This window comes from Scomber scombrus, chromosome 9 (assembly GCF_963691925.1).
Source record: "Scomber scombrus chromosome 9, fScoSco1.1, whole genome shotgun sequence".
Lineage (NCBI taxonomy): Eukaryota > Metazoa > Chordata > Actinopteri > Scombriformes > Scombridae > Scomber > Scomber scombrus.
Window position 1 is genome coordinate 14,336,023 of NC_084978.1, and position 16,534 is coordinate 14,352,556.

The following is a 16,534-nucleotide window of genomic DNA, read 5'->3' on the forward strand; positions in this document are numbered from 1 at the left end:
AAATCATGATGTAAACGTAAATCATCTAAAATCTAGGACACTGACACAGTTTCTGCTTCATACTGAGTGTAAACTGCTGATCCAGGGTTTTACAAATCCCCTGCCAACTTCACTTTTGGGGTGTGATTTATATCTCTCCTTCTGTGTCTAATCTCCATCCAAGACTCACAAAATCAGTAAATCCTATCTCTGGAATGGGTCAATGATAACATATCTTCCATATAACCCAGCAGATAAAGCGATAATATAAAACAAAATGACATTTCAATGTAAATACGTTCATTTTATTTACAAACCAGATTTACAGATACTGAGAGAGAACTCACAAACAGGGGAGCAGAGATCGTGGGGCTTGAGAAGCAGAATTCATCACCGCCGTTGAAATGAACAGTGAAAGCACAAACTGAGGGGCTAACATAACAGCTTCTGTGGGGGGGGGGTGTACAAAACCAATCAAGGGGGAAGCAGAGGAGACAAGTAGTGAGCCGAGAAGAAATCCCTTCAGTCGTGGTACATTTTGAAGATACAGCTTTTGATGACGCCCATGTATCTGTCCCACACAACCTGATGTCTGAGGGGCAGAAAAGAGGAACAGAGAGAATAAACTGTAAGTAAATGAAGCAAAGGGATACTGTAACTCTCATGACAAATTATAATTGTGAAATCTGTGTGAAGAGAGTAAATGAGGCAATCTTTGTCCACTCGCTGTAATGGAGAAGTGGTCTATATTTCCTTTTATGAATATCTCTTTGTTAGGTGTGTAGTGGTGCAGGGCTGTGTAAACCCTTAACTACATTCCAGAGTGTTTGCATGAGAAACAAGGTAACTACAGTTTAAAAAATCAGGGGCGAGATAGGGTGACACCCACTGGTAGAAGGGACAACAATATCAGGGAGGATTTTAACATATAACTTTGTGCTTGAGCAGCATTTTATGACTGCCAAACTGTATAACCTTATTTGGTTTTCGGTTTGTTTTCTCAAACCACTCGACAATATCAAGACTGTATTTCAGGCATTGGGTTGTCCCCGTGGGAATACGTAACCCTGGCGGGGCTGGTGCAACTTTTTACCTGATAAGCTTTCCAGAATAAACGCACATTAACTCACTTGAATGTGTCCAGTATGTGCGCAGAGTTGGTGTAGTGAGTGAGGTAGAGTTTCATGTCCGCAGCTGTCCATCTGTCTGAACGACATGGCTCAATAAACTGAGGGAGAAAAAGAGGGAAGGAGGCGTTACATCACACCGCCTCAAAGCCAGACCGGAGCTGTGTCTGGAGATTCGTCTGTCTGTGCTAAAAAAATGAAACTGTGCTTTGAAAAAGAACACACCTTCTCGACGAGATCGATGAAGAAATCTCTGACGTCTTTTGTGTTTGTTAACTTTGCTGCAATGTTGACAAGGCCTCTGGAAAGATTCTACAAAAAAAGGGGGGGAAAAGCACTGTTAACAGACAAAATGATGACGCTCAATGAAAAGTATCAAATTCCATCACATATTTCCATAACCTTTCACTAGCAGTTACTAAATACATTTAAGATATGATTTCAAGTTAAACTTGAGTTTCAAGTTTCTCACCTTGAAATTAGCCTCCATCTCATTAAAAGTTTTAGTTTTTCCCCTGAGGGCTGTACAGACCAGACTAAACAGAGAGAACAGAACACACAAATCAGGAGTAAGAGTGTGGATAAAGTTACATTCAAACGTCAGAAACATTTTTCATTAATCTGCAACAAATGGTGTAGGCTCTTGTGTTTCTGTGACCTTTTGTGTTGATCCAGCAGATCTTTGTCAGTGATTAAAATCTTCAGCTCTTTCAGATCTTGTAAGAACTCTTTATCAAGATCCACGTCCATGTCTTCCACCATGTTGTCTATGATGAAAACTCAAGTCAGATACCATCACATCACAAAAAACATTATTATTATTACTACCTTCCCTTTTTCTTTCATTGCAGTCAATTGTTATATCATCACTCGGATTCTACTGAACTAAATGAACCCTTTTCACTTTTCTTGTTAGTTATTTACAAATTTGAAATATGTTTTAATTCTAATGAAGACCTGCAAAACCTGAAGGACCTCTGCTGGTCAACAGACCTCACTGACAGAAGCACTATAAAAGGTAATGTTCATCACACATAACCAACATCGACAGTGTAAAACTGGGTTCTCATACAAGAGGTTTCCTTTCAGCCTTTTGCCCCGTTGGGTCTCACCATTGTTTTTCTTGGATTTAATCACTAATTTTATCGCTCTGTGACCCTCCAACTCAGACAAAAGAAAACAGATCCAGTTGATTAATAAATATATTACATAATTCATTAAGAATGCTATACAGGCCCCTTACATCTCAGAACAACAACATAAATCACTCACCGACTGCCCCAACTGTCCAGTTGTTGATAAGCAGCCCAGCACAGAAAGCAAAATCCTGGAAAGTGAGATATTGCAACTTTCTTTTCCCCGTCTCAAAGCGATTGTTGGCAAAGAAAACAATGGCAGCGTAATCCCTGAAACAAGCAGAGGTATTATAATCAGAGCTCTGTTGTTTTCATGGGTGTGGATATCCTGAATTCTGATCTTTACAGTATTATTTTGTTTAAACTATCTAACATTACAACACCATGTACTGATTCATCATAAAAAAACAACATTATCAGTACTTTGGAAAATAAACCTGAGGCAGCAAGGCTTACTCTTCTCAATGATTACCTTGCAAGCTTGTCAGAAAGTAGAAAATGCTGACGTATGTTCTCCACCAGGGGTCCCTTCAGCTCTTCCACAACTTTGAAAACACGCTTGAAGTTGTCAAACTGCAATTAAAACGCATGATGCAGGAGATTTACTAAAAGCAGTAAGGTGACCTGTGTAAAACCTGAAGAAGCTGCAGAAGTAGTTGCTTTGCAGACACTCAGCTGCAAAGGCTCTTTCACAACTAATTCATTCATTCATTTCATTTAAAACTTTATTAATACTGTGTAGACCATTGAGAGCAAGTCTTTTTAAAAGGACACCCTGATTACAATATTAATATAAAATATTAATATTTAAGTGCAATAAACTGTCCCCACTGCTCGACATTACCTGTCGTCTGCAACTTTTCAGTGTCACATTTGTCTTGGCACTGATATCGTCCAAGTCTTTCTTAGTTCCTTTTGAGAGTTTCTTTCCCAGGACCTCACGGACAAATGCATCATCAAAGGCATAGTATCTACATAAGGAAACACAGACACAAAAAGTGAAGAATATTCTCATCTACTACATCAGGGAACCAAACAAAGAATTGGAGTTGAATAAATAAATAAACAAACACATGATAGACAAACACATGTTATGGTTACAACTGTCTTGAGAGGAGAATAATTAAGTTCAAAGCAGAGGCAAAATGTTTCAAAAGAGAAGAAAATACATAAAACTGTAATTAAACGTTGACATTGAGAATACAAAGCTACTCAACAATGCAACTTTTGCAACACAGGAAAACACAGCTGATCAGATCAGAGGAGAAGCTGGAATCACATCAGATAATCAAATGAGAATAAATGAGAGCTTCACAGCTGCACCTCTCTATGAGCATGGCTTGTCGATGAGGTGGGATCTGGAACAGCAGTTGATTGCCTAGTTTGGACGGACTGTGCAGCAGACGCTCACACATCTGGAAAGTCCTGTACTGGTCCATGGTGTCGCTCAGCAGAACATCTGAACTCGCGTCACACTCCTCCAGCACGCCTCCTTCCATTCTTACCTTCACTGCATCATTCACTGTTCATGTGGATAAATCAGACAAGCATATGTCACCGGGTTGGTGATCCAGTCATGGCCGAAAAGTTGCAAAGTGTGCGTTAACATATGGTATAAACATACCAAAGCACTTTGCATTACTTACTAACAATCTGAATGACACATGGAGGTAATTGTCGCAGTACTGCTTCAGCTCATTAAAAGCTTCATTATGTGTTCTCTAGTTTCTTTACACTTCAGATGCTTTAGATCAATGATTCCCAACTTTCTGGCTTGTGACCCTTTAAAACCCATGTTTTTATTCAGTCTACTTGCTATGTTCATTTTGTTACTAGTCGGACCAGAGAATGATGTTACTAGGGCTGCAACTAAAAATGTATTACACGATCGATTAATCTGCTGTTTTCTCAATGAACTGTTTAGACCAAGAAATGTTAAAAAATGGTATTTATAATTTCTCAGAGGCCGCAGTGATGTCTTCAAATTTCTCGTTTTGTCTCACTAACAGTTATGTTAGGAAATTCAATTAACTGTCATATATGAAAAGAAAAACAACAAATCTTTACACTTGGGAAGCACAAACTGTCTTATTTTTGGCAATATTGCTTGAGGATAGTTGCCAATTAATTTTCTGTCAATCTGCTAAGAAATTAATCAACTAATCGTTGCAGTTCTAGATGTCGCCTTCTCAGAGTGTTTAACTTTAACAGCTTTAAAAGCATGAAGAGCTAAAACTAAAGGCAAAAAGCAGAGACAAGTCAAGATAAAGTAAGTTAACCTTTCTCATGTAACAGCAAAATCATGTTAACAATCTTGAGGCATCTCTGAATTATCTTGTGACCATTTATGCGGTCATAAGATGCAGCGAGGAACTAAAGCCAAATATCGGTCAAACCAGGCTGTTCACATCTTTGGACAAATAACTCCAACACACCAGGACTCTACTTGTAACTTTGTCCAGTCCTCCTCAGTACACTGTAATGCTCAGAGACAGAGAATATATTAAATGTTTAGTGTGACCTACAGTACCTGTGTATCCATCCAACCAGAACTGATAGACCTCCTCATCCATGATAGTGGTGTTACCCACGAATACATCCAACTCTACTGCCATCTGCATGGAGGCAAAACAGAAACACAAGATCAGGAGATGTCAGACATGAAGCACTTAACTTAGCTCACAATCAACTGTATGATTAGCTAAGCACCATTTAAAGTGCTTAAAACAGCCCGCAGCGTGACACCATACCTTGTTTTGAGTGTTTTACCGACCAGTTTTAAGCACCAGACTATAGTAAAAGCTGACCTTCAAAGTTTACCGCTGCAAACTATAAGATAAGGTTAAGTTTCCATGGCGTCCTAATTAGCTGATTTCCTCCATAAGGCTACATGCTAACATCCAATGCTAGCTACGTCGCAAAGTTACCGGAACAAATGAATGACTAAGACCGCAAAACGATGATTTAAGACCAAAATAACACGTCAGTGTAATCAGTTAGTTAACATAAGTCTTTAAAGCACGAACATACAACATCAGATAGCAGATTTACTGCTGTCAACAACAGCAGTCACGATACACGAACTTCCGGTTTGTGACGTCACAGGAAAAGCTCAGCTCCCCTGTTGCTTTTTACAGTTTTCTTTTTTTCCCCTTTTTATTTTGTTATCATTAATAACAATACAATACAAAAACAATTTCCTTAGAATTAAGGAATGCCATTTTTCTCAATTTCAGTCACAGTATCTCCTCATTAAAGCTGTGAGGACACATGAATTGTGTCAAAAATATAATGTAATTAATTCTGCTTCATATATTTGGTTTACATAATGCCTGTTTGCCCCATTGACTGTATATAAAGTTTATATAAATGTATATGCAGTCTGTGGTTTACCCTTGGCTGTGTTGTACTTTTGTTATGATCCTGACAGTTGCAAAAATAAATAAATAAAAATTACACATCCTATCATTAATCAGTGTTTTTGTGTTGTTGTTTGTTTAGGTGCAGGTTACTGTTTGTACTGTTTGTACTGTTGGTTCTCAACCTTTTTGGTGTCAAGGACTCCCAACTTGATACACATCAGTCCACAGACTCAAATTTGATAAGATGTAGTCTCAGGGATGCCCATATGATAATACCGAGTGATTCCATAACTGTCTTTAGTCAATGAAATTAAATGTATTAAGTTAGCATATAGCAAATTGTCATGTGCAGTACCTTCAGTAGGCAATTAAAACATATAACAGCACAATAACAGACAGTACAAAGCAAAAAGCACACAAAATCACATCACAAAATACAAAAACTATTTTTTTTAAATACATAAAATACAAAACTACACACATTAGCACATCACATACACCCACAATGTAAACTTGAAATAAGATAAGATTAGATGAGATGAGATGAGATGAGATGAGATGAGATGAGATGAGATGAGGTAAGATAAGATCAAATAAGATAAGATAAGACGTATCTTTATTTATGATTTATTGAAAATAAATGTGCAATATCCACAAGTTCCAGAGATTATAAACATGTGTACAATGTTCCTGGGATTTACATAGCCATATATTGAATGCATAGCGACGTTAATGCAAATTTATGTTTGTTTAAAGTTTTGCTGTTTTAGTATATCTTGTTTCACTACAGTTTGATAACTACTATCTAGTTAACGTTTAATGTTCTTTAATATTGTGTTACTTTGTTGTCATTTGATTGTTACATTGTAACATGTTGGAACATTCTAACAATGTAACAATGTAGCAAAGATTCTGTTGCTATGCTGCTTGTTCCAGTGTTCCAAAGCTGATGTCACCACATCAGTTCTGGCCGGACTTTTAACACAATTTAAAGGTAAATATTGCTCCTACATTAGGTCTATTCTTATTTACTATTTCACTCTCATGCATAGATTTGATCTTTGGTGCTTTTAGGCCCTGTTTGTATCATGGGCATCACTGGACAACATCAGTAGGTGAATATAATGTGGGATACAAAACTGTGAAGAGATAATGAACAAGTAGACATCACTCTATGATAAGACAAAATAAAGGACAGTGTATTTATTAAGACTCTCAATTAAACTACAGGTGATTTTAATATGCGTTGATATATTAATAGCATAAGTTAGACCAGTCGTTCTGAAAGTTTTCACGTTAAGGACCCCTAAACAGAAACATGGACCACAAACCCCAATTTGGTAAGATTTTGGCTTTTACATGTTTTATTACAGAACATGTATGAAACATATGACCAAAATATTCATATTCTGTCAGTGAGGTATGCATGGATGGAATTATAGTGAAAATAAATGATTCCGCTTTTTGCTGAGGATCTGCTGGAGCTCACTGAATGAATCTCTGGGAGATTAATCATTATCAGGGAAAACATGATGGCATTTTATCATAATTTTATTTGCTAGAGTGGTACAAGCAAAAAGAATGGTTGAATATCTTCCTATTTATTTAATTGTCATTGTTTTCGTAATTCAATCTATTTTTTGTATTATTTGTTCCTTTTTTGCCAAACCTGCCCCTTGTGTTACAGTGACTTCACAATGCATTAATGGATAATAATCCCAGTAGACTGAAAATTGGGGCCTACCACTTTACAGTATAGACTCAAGTCCTTCTCAACTCAACTCAAACATTCCCTTCATTGTAAGCAAAAAAATCCTTTAATGGCCATAGGAAAAATGAAAATGTATATGATTTTTTTTTTTTTTTAAACTTACAGGCCATATAGCCCATTATTGATCTCTGCCCTTTCATTTGTGCTCTTAGTTATTTTTAAATGTGTCAGATCAGAGATAGGCCTCTGCAGGCTATGAGCGCCGGGGCCTGTATGGGCTTTGCTTGCTGCGTGTACACAATCTGTCCTCTTTTCCTCTGGCGATTAATCTAAATAAATCCCTGTAAATCCCTCTCCTCTCCCTCCCTTTCTGTGTTTCTGCATGTGTCCTTCAAATTCACAACATGGGGGGGAAAACGACTCAGTCAACATGTCTTTTCTTCTCACTGCACATCGACACTCTCATTTCTAACCTCACATGACACCCTGATTCCGTCCCCTGCTCCCTCTTGCACGGTTAACACCCTACATTGTTATGGCCTCAGTGAAACAATGGAGGTGGGACACAGGGCGGAAGGATGTGGCTGAATGCCTCAGCATTAAACCCATGGAAAAAAGCCTGCAGTCACACTTTCCACCAGTGCTGAAAAGAAATGAGTAGACTGCAGACCAGGAGTCAGATTTTACTATACAGTGCATTTCTCCCTAAAGGGATTTCAACAGGCATGTAGGGCCTGTAACTGTATATCTCATCTTTCAAAGGTTTTGGTTGAGAGCTTTAATGTCTCCATTAAGGTTATAAGCTCATGTCATTTGTTTTTGAGGATGATGAATTTTTACAGAACAGAAACCCCCCAGAGGAAGTGTCTTCCCACAGGCCTTTCCTACTCATTTCCTTTAGAGAATGTGTTTATCTCTGTTGTTTTGGTCTGATTGACTGATACATTTAGAAGAAAAATATATGGTTTTGAATCCAAATGGGGGCGCACAAGTTCCTCACTGAGAGAGCGTATGTAAAGCAGCTCATCCTCATACATCTGGGTGTTTTTCTTATTGTAACAGATCTCATCTGGATATCACAGCGCTGCTCATGTTGATGTTTTTATTCTTCGTCATATTTGTGAAACGACCATACCGTATAATCGGCTATGTTGAAGAGCCACTGGAAACCACTGAGGAAACCACAAATATGTGTGATCACAATCTAACCGACGTGTCAAAGCAACAGGGCAGCCATCATTAAAAAGTACAGCATCCTGTCAGATCACGCAGAATAAAAGTCATGACTGCGTCGAGACGCCAAAGAATATCGCATTATGAAGGAAAGTGAATATTAAGAATAACACGGACATCTATAACGTAGATAAAATGATGTATATTTTGCAATACTGCCTCTTCTTTCACTAAAATTGTACATGTCGGTGCTTTTATTTGGAAGGCGGTGGAGCTTCACTGCCGGTTGTGCGCTCAGCTTGACGCACAGCTCCCTGCTGAACGGAGTCACAGCCGTGAAAGTGGCGGAGGAGGCGGACATTGTTGTGGTAACAGTCCAGCTCCTGAGGATGAGCAGAAATGATGCACTCATTTTGAACGGATAAAGGGCGAGATTGGATTGTGTGTTTTTTTTGTATCTAAACAATGAATCGTTTTGTAGCCTTTTTTTAAAGAAAAGGAAGGAAAAAGCTGCTGCACCGTACGGACTCATCCTCCAGCCACCGGGGAACTGAGTTCATTCAGCCGAGGCGAGCCTGATGAGACGATGCCAGCGACGTAAAAGCCACAACATCTGCAGGGTGTGCATACGAGGCTGCTGGATTAAGCCTCCATCGTGCATACGTACATCACAAACAGAGAAAAGCCCACGAGGCGGCTGTTGCCTTCAAAATACAGCGAGAGGAGGTAAAATAAGGACAGTTGTATTCCTGGAGGCCTTTGGAGAACACAGCCTGCTGTTGGGAGGATGACAGATTGACATTAATGGAGGTTTGATGTGGTGCATTTTCATACACGACCTCATTAAGGCATTATCCACGGAGAACAGACACTGGGTTCAGCACTGCGCCCAGGAGGAGAAAGTACTCTAAATAAAGATATCACATGTGTCAGCCTTGATTTGGCCTCCAGTGGTGTAATGATTCCGTGCATGACATCTGGAGCACACTGGATGAAGAGGATGTGATGAATCCGTGTTGAGCACTGACACATCTCAGCGCTTTCAATAGATTCTCAGGTACCTCTCTAGGTGTACGTTTTTAATAGAAAAAAATGGGTAGCGAGGGTGAGATGTTAAACAGGGAGCTGTCAAAGATGTCTGACGAGGATCTGCTGGCGTGCTCCAAAGAGGAGCTGGTGAGCCGGCTGCGTAAAGAGGAGTCAGAGAAAATGTCAGCTCTCATCCAGCGCGGGCGGCTGATTAAAGAGGTAAATAAACAGCTGCAGGGACACCTCCTTGAAATCAGGGAACTGAAAGTCATCAATCAGCGCCTGCAGGAGGAGAACGTGGAGCTGCGAGACTTGTGCTGCTTCTTGGACGACGACCGGCTCAAAGTGAAGAAGCTGGCCAGGGAATGGCAGCTGTTCGGGCATCACGCGGCCAAAGTGATGCGGGAGGACCTGGGCGGGTACTTGAAAAAGCTCGCCGACCTAGAGCGCATGCAGGACGGGCTGGTGAAGGAGAATTTGGACCTGAAGGAGCTGTGCCTGGTCCTTGAGGAGGAGTGCGTCAGCAGGAGTGACTCCAGCCCGGGAGGGTCAACCGAGCTCAACCTGCCCTGCATGGTGGCCCGGGACCTCGGAGACGGGAGCTCGAGCACAGGCAGCGTGGGAAGTCCAGACCAGCTTCACCTAGTGTGCTCACCTGATGACTGATGGCAGGTTCATGTCAACAGTCAGGGCTTCTGCGACCTGAATATGGAAGCTGTAGACTAAGGGTGAAGTGATTGACAGAATGACACAGAGGAGCTTTGTCAGACTGTAAAAATCAAATTGGTGCAAAAAGCATTAGAGCCTTTTGAATGCTGCAAGATTTGTGTGCCACTAGGTTTTGACTTGACAAAGATTCTACCACTACAGACATTTTCAGGACTTACAGAGACATTTAATAGATGTTTGCCACATGATCATGTACCAGAATTTTACAGTGTTTTTCTAATGAGTCTTCTGTTTTTTGGGGAGGGGAGGGTGGGAGGGGAATCTCCTTTTTTCAGTTGTCTGTTGTTGGAAAAAAAATGGGACCAAAAAAGTGGGTCACATAAATTTATCTCATGCACTGGACTAGCCGACACTGGTAGAAAGAAGCCTTTTTTTCTATTGCACTGGACAGCGTTACCATGGATCTTTAAATCAGAGATCTAAAGATTCATTTCAATCTGGTTTTGAGCCATATTTAGTCCACTGAATTCCAATAGCACTGAAATAGTTGTGATAAAAGAAAATATGAAACTATTTGATATTTGCTTTTTTGCTAGATGCCCAATAATGTGTAATATTTTATGCACTCTCTTCCTCAGGACAGGATTGGAGTGCCATATGTGCATGATGATTGTCACAATTTGTACAGGCTGGTTAACCGGTCTGATGTTAAGGCCCTTCAGGTTTACTGTGGGTGGGGCTGCTTAATGTGCATAATGTACATGTGCTAGAGCCTGGGCAGAGCCAGCACACTCATTAAGGTTTAGGATTAGACAGGATAGATGTCCTTGGACCTCACTCAGAGCAGAACTGGCTGAACTATGTTCTGTCACACACTTTTTTAAAACTCCAACTGGAAACTCTTTGTAACAAACTGGAAGATCTACAGGTTTGAATGGTTTCTATTCATTATAGACCAGAAAGCTGAGCCTGTTTTAAATTCACTTGTGTTATGTTTTTTATGACATTGTTGTTGTTGATGTTCAATTAGCATATCACAGAGTTTGTTTCAGTTGGCAAAGGTCAGCTCTCTCTCTTCTGTAACTCATGCTTTGTATTTACCCTGTAACATTAGGGACACTTTTAACTTTGACCCTTCTTTATCTTGATTTATCTGTATTAACTAGCATTACTAACCGATTTCAGTTTAAATCATAGATAATGCACATGGATTAGAAAAGATTTATTTTGTCTTTAGCTGTTTATTGGTGGGCTATGCTCGTAGTGCATTGAAGAGCTTTAAATACAGTGGGTATGACACTTTGCCGTGTTCTGACCTTTTCTTTGTGTGTCCGACTTTGCAGAAGCGTTTACATTTACACAACACAGAATGAAGGATTGATTTCTGCACTTGTTGTTGTGACCTTCGTGTCCAAACCAACTGCACTTGATTGATGTGTCATTCGTGTCATACAGGCTGACTTTATGGATGTTCATCAGTTTTATTTTTGGATCCCTATTCGCACAGTCTGGAGAGCTGGTGAGGGTAATGCTTTTACCCACTTAGTGATGCACAGACATCCTTTGACAGCAGCATACACACAGATTTTTCTTTCTTTTTTTTTTGCTCCAAAGCTCTCAATTAGACTCTTTCTATCTCTCTCTCTCTCTCTCTCTCTCTCTCTCTCTCTCTCTCTCTCTCTCTCTAACCCCATTTGAGCAGAGCAATCCAGTGCCCTCTGAGCCACGTATGTATTAGCAAGAGATTCACTTCATTTTTGGGAAATGGAGTAACAGAGAACACAGTGTTCACAGTGGAGGGTCAGAGAGCGGTCATCATGTTGCAGCCACCAAACCTTTTTCACAGGCTCAATATTTTTGAGCTGCCACTAACAATTATTTTTATGATTGATTATTCCGCAGCTTATTTTCTCCATGAATAGATTGTTTGTCCAGTCTATAAGATGTCAACAAATAGTGAAATAACAAACCAAAACCAAAAGATTTGTTCACGATATTAAACACAGAAAAGCAGCCGATTCTCATGTTGGAGAAGCTTCAACCAGCTAATTTTTTTGTTTGATTAAACACCAAAAATGGTTAAAGGATTGATTGATTGCGATAGATTCATCTTCTGTCGATCAATTAATCAATTAACTGACACTTTGTCTCAGTCCTACAGTATTGTGTGTATTTATTCCAGTTTGGGTTAGTCTGGTGTCTCAGTGTTCACTAACATGATTATTTTTAAACTGAGCCAATTTATCTGTTGTTATAAAGATGCATTTCCTCATATTATTTGTTTTTTTACCAATAACATCACCCATCAAAGTTTCCACACTGTTATCAACCTGTTCTTTATTGTCTCTGAAACAGTTACAGTTTTGACTCAAGACAAAAGTAAGGCACTGCCCACCAAAACAGTTCATTTGTCAGAGAAAATAAAAACATTATCAAAAATATAACACACTCTTAAAAAATAAATATGTCACAATACAATCTGTATTAACTCCTACGGTCCAGCCTTAGTGGTCAATAATTTGCATAGACAATGTTATACATTTTTGAAATAAACATATAAAAATAAGGACCTTTTTATTTGTAATACTCTATTGTCCTTGGTGAGGACATTTATAAAGTGTAACATGTCACTAAATGCAATATCATATATACTCATTATTATCAATATATTATTATATATATTTATTCCCAGATAGCTTTTATAATTATTCATATAATATATTCTGCATGCAATTCTTTCAAACAAATTCATAATGCCAACTTATAGCTATTAAAATCTGAAATATAAAGACTATATTTAAAATATTAAAAATCTAAAGAGTGTAATAATCATATCCTGATAATGTCGCTAATCTGTATTTTATCAAAGTGCAGAACAAACTTTCTAAAAAGATTAAATTAAGCAGATGTTCATAGCTTGTGTTTAAATGTTAATCACAATCATTTTAATTTCTGTCACGTCTCCCAGAGAGTGTTTATGTTACACACTCACACACTATGACTTAGACTGTGTCAGCACTGAACATTAGTGTTTTCAGGATGACAGGGCCGTCAATCACAGTGTGAGGATGGTCGGGGAGTGCAGGGAGTGGTCTGATTGGTCGCCACTGCTGCTGCTGCGGCGATGAGCTACCCCACACGGCTGTGGGGCTTGAGAATGGTGGACATTTCCCTGATGTGATGTAGCGTGGGATGTGGTGGAGGCACTGGTAGAGGGGTAGGTGAAAATCATACCAGCGGTGAAGGGAGTGAGTGAGGGAGTGGATATGAGAACTGGAGTGTGGAGCGACTCTGCCTCAAAGACAACAGCAGAAGCAGACGATGTCACAGGCTTGGTAGGGATAGTGATTTTTGGTTTCGGCTTCTCCATCTTTGCTGGCAGTGTTCTTGATGGTCCAGGCCTGCTGGAGTCCCGCGGCTCCATTTTGATGCCCACTAAAGTGGACAGTGCTGGGTTTGGGTCAGAATCGGAGTCAGAGTCCTCTCTTTTACAGATGGGACGGTGAGCCTCCAGTACCAGCTCAAGCTTTTCTTTCTCTTTCTGTAAATTAGCAATTTCCTTCTGTAAAACGGACTTTTCGTCCTCCAGCTGGTCAGTCTCCTGCATCAGAAGGAAGCAGAGGAAAAACAAACATAATGTAAGAATCCTCTCATGCCCTGATTGAGATATTGTATCTCAAACATCAGAGATATGACATTTTTTACAATGTAAACTCACACTTTGAAGTGTCTCGGTCAGCTCCCGACGGCGATTGCGACATTTTGCTGCCGCCAGTTTATTCCGCTCTCTTCTTATTCTTCGTCTCTCCGCCTCTTCGCGAGACAACTGATGAGAAAGAGGAGAAGAAGAGAATAAGGTTATTGAACAAAATTAAATGAAAGAGTCAAAATTAAATGTTGGATTATGTAACCTTCTTGCTTTGGGCAAACAACACACGTCAATACATAAAATGTACAGAGAAACGTGTTAGGAGTCCACCATTGGCAACATGACAGAGGAGAAATACTACCACCATGTGTGTGCTCTTAGTCATCACAGTCATGGCGGCTGAATAATTTGGAAATGTTGGAGCTTTTGTCCCTTTGTGACACCCTAACTCTGACTACACCCAGCGCCCTACTGAATAATTACTGTTGATCCAATGTTTCCCGCCCTTTCAGGTTAATGAGTCACCCTCAGACCCTCTGGGTGAGTCAGGTGTGAGTCATATAACATGACTTGCCCCTGTGAGTCACATGACAGTCTACTTCCTGTACCATGAAATTACAACTCCAAGAACAAAACTGTGACGGGGGATATGTGCCAATGCATGCCCGAGGAAGCAAAAGAGAAAAAAAAGTATATTGTGGTTGTGATGAAAATGATGATGGTTTTGATAAGGATACAGTTGTAGTGAGTGGGGTCATCATAACATAATCGCTATCTTGTTTGACATGTAACATTGCTCTGCTAACAAAAAGCAGATCTTTGCAAACAGTGTGTCACAGGTGATCATTTAACTGAGTCAACATTGACTAAAAGTAAACAGCATCAAAGAACATAAACAGTGTGCACTTGCTTCTAGAGACTGAAATTTCCCTTTTTAATTATCTAAGAATGGAAAGATTATTTAAATAATGTATTATGGAACATTTAAGTAATCTTCCTATTTCTAAATAGGTTAAAGTTGATGAGCGAATCTAAAGGAAATTGTGTCACAGAGCATTACAGGATATTACACACTTGTTGCATAGACATGATTGAGCCACTTTCCGCACCTAACTATTTATCCCACTAGGAAACATATCAATCATAAGAGGACTCCTGTCATTTTCTTTTATGTTGCCAACTCTCACTTTCCAAACAAACCTACAAACATCAGTATTTCTTCAAAAGATGTGTCAGAAGAAGAATTAGAAGAGTTACAAGATTTAAAACTCACTGATATGTAAGGATTTCTTACATGATCATCGCTCCTGCGCTTTGTTGAAAGCGTAGTGTTTGCTGCTGCTCTTATGACCCCTGGTCTGAGAAAGTGGGATTGGGAAGGTGGTGGACCCAGAGGCCGTGCTCCTGACAGGGAAGGGTAAGGCGGTATTGGAGATTGTGAGGGACCTGGTGGATGCATGAGGGAAGGCTGGACCAGCCACTGGAGGTCTTGGTTGGTTGTGATGGCATTGAGGCTTGGTACAAATTGACTGCCAGCCATTGTAAATTTCTGTAAAAACACATATAAAAGAAAACAGGAATACAGTTAGTGGAGGGCCTGAATCAAACACCTGATGAATAACAAAACAGATAGTTCCTGAGATCAAAGTTCAAAATAATTACAGTAAAACATGACTAATGTGGTAAGTATTATGTATCTGAAGTGGTTTATGATCTTCTATTACACACATAGTACAACAACTTGTAGAAAACGTTTTAATTCATGTTATTATTACTAAGATTTACCTCATTAAAATATCAATATATCTTAGAAAACAGATAAAGAAAATGAGTTACAATGAAAACATTTCATTATCTATACACAGAAATTATGTGACAGCAGTATTGTATGTTTACTACGTTATTATAGCCTTACTCTGACTTTCTTTAACTCGTTTAGCTTAGTTTACATTATTTTGTGTTAATTTGACGCTGTCCTGGGATAGCCCTTAGCTTATTTAAATGAAGGTACACCTACCTGCTCCTGTTGTGTAGTGGAGGTGCTGGTGCTTCCCAGGGATACCGTGTTTGACCCAGGCGCTCCTCCTGTGTACGCCGGGTTGTCTCGTCCGTGGCTCCCAAAATTTCGAAACATCCTTTCTTCTTAAATAAAACCGAAAATTGGCTCCAAATAGGGCTATATAGCCTTCAAGGTCTCGCGAAATTACTTTCGAGATGAGACTCGTGTGTCAGTTCAAACTCTGGGCAAGCCCACCTTATTGCGGTAAATCGGTAGAGTCCAAACAGGCACGTCCTGATGGGGGAACAAGGAAGGAAATACCACCTCGCTTTTTTTTCAAATCGGATCAAAAACGCTAAAAACGACTTTCAGCACAAACTCTCGTCCTTAGTCATACACGTAGAAGCCAGCGTCTGGAAATGATTGTGAGGTTGTAAACTCTTAAAGCGGCACTATATTTTTGCCACGCCCCCCCTGAGATTACGGGAAATAGTGCTGTCTGGAATCTCTCACGAAGCTCACACGTGTTATGACGTCATTGACCATATTTGGTGAGTTTCCTCCTGAGAGTATACCCGGGATTCCTCACAGACAGACACAGCTTCACCTCATGGTCTTTTATGATAATAACAGTACTACAAAATACTTCTTTACTCATACTTAGATAATATTCTATTGAAGCTAAAGTAAAATGTCTATA

At 39.6% G+C, this 16,534-nt stretch overlaps 3 protein-coding genes across 4 annotated transcripts; 1 reads left to right on the plus strand and 2 right to left on the minus strand.

The window, feature by feature from the left end:
• Positions 1 to 276: 276 nt before the first annotated feature.
• Positions 277 to 5,317, minus strand: fibpa (fibroblast growth factor (acidic) intracellular binding protein a). Of its 2 annotated transcripts, XM_062425495.1 has the most exons (11): positions 4,993 to 5,317; positions 4,773 to 4,857; positions 3,566 to 3,764; positions 3,087 to 3,213; positions 2,715 to 2,815; positions 2,379 to 2,512; positions 1,765 to 1,873; positions 1,579 to 1,642; positions 1,332 to 1,418; positions 1,110 to 1,207; positions 277 to 571 (listed from the first exon to the last, which is right to left on the minus strand). In XM_062425495.1, exons 2-11 carry the CDS (start codon positions 4,855 to 4,857, stop codon positions 502 to 504), a joined length of 1,074 nt encoding a protein of 357 aa, XP_062281479.1. In that variant the 5' UTR covers positions 4,993 to 5,317; the 3' UTR covers positions 277 to 501. The 2 variants fall into 2 exon arrangements, with proteins under 2 accessions (XP_062281479.1, XP_062281478.1); XM_062425494.1 differs by lacking the exon at positions 4,993 to 5,317 and having other exon boundaries at positions 4,773 to 4,863.
• Positions 5,318 to 9,002: 3,685 nt separating this feature from the next.
• ccdc85b (coiled-coil domain containing 85B) lies at positions 9,003 to 10,484 on the plus strand. The gene has a single exon (XM_062425967.1). It carries the CDS (start codon positions 9,581 to 9,583, stop codon positions 10,181 to 10,183), a length of 603 nt encoding a protein of 200 aa, XP_062281951.1. The 5' UTR covers positions 9,003 to 9,580; the 3' UTR covers positions 10,184 to 10,484.
• Positions 10,485 to 12,928: 2,444 nt separating this feature from the next.
• Positions 12,929 to 16,141, minus strand: fosl1a (FOS like 1, AP-1 transcription factor subunit a). The gene is made up of 4 exons (XM_062425634.1): positions 15,853 to 16,141; positions 15,109 to 15,384; positions 13,905 to 14,012; positions 12,929 to 13,787 (listed from the first exon to the last, which is right to left on the minus strand). Exons 1-4 carry the CDS (start codon positions 15,967 to 15,969, stop codon positions 13,242 to 13,244), a joined length of 1,047 nt encoding a protein of 348 aa, XP_062281618.1. The 5' UTR covers positions 15,970 to 16,141; the 3' UTR covers positions 12,929 to 13,241.
• Between the last annotated feature and the right edge of the window lie 393 nt (positions 16,142 to 16,534).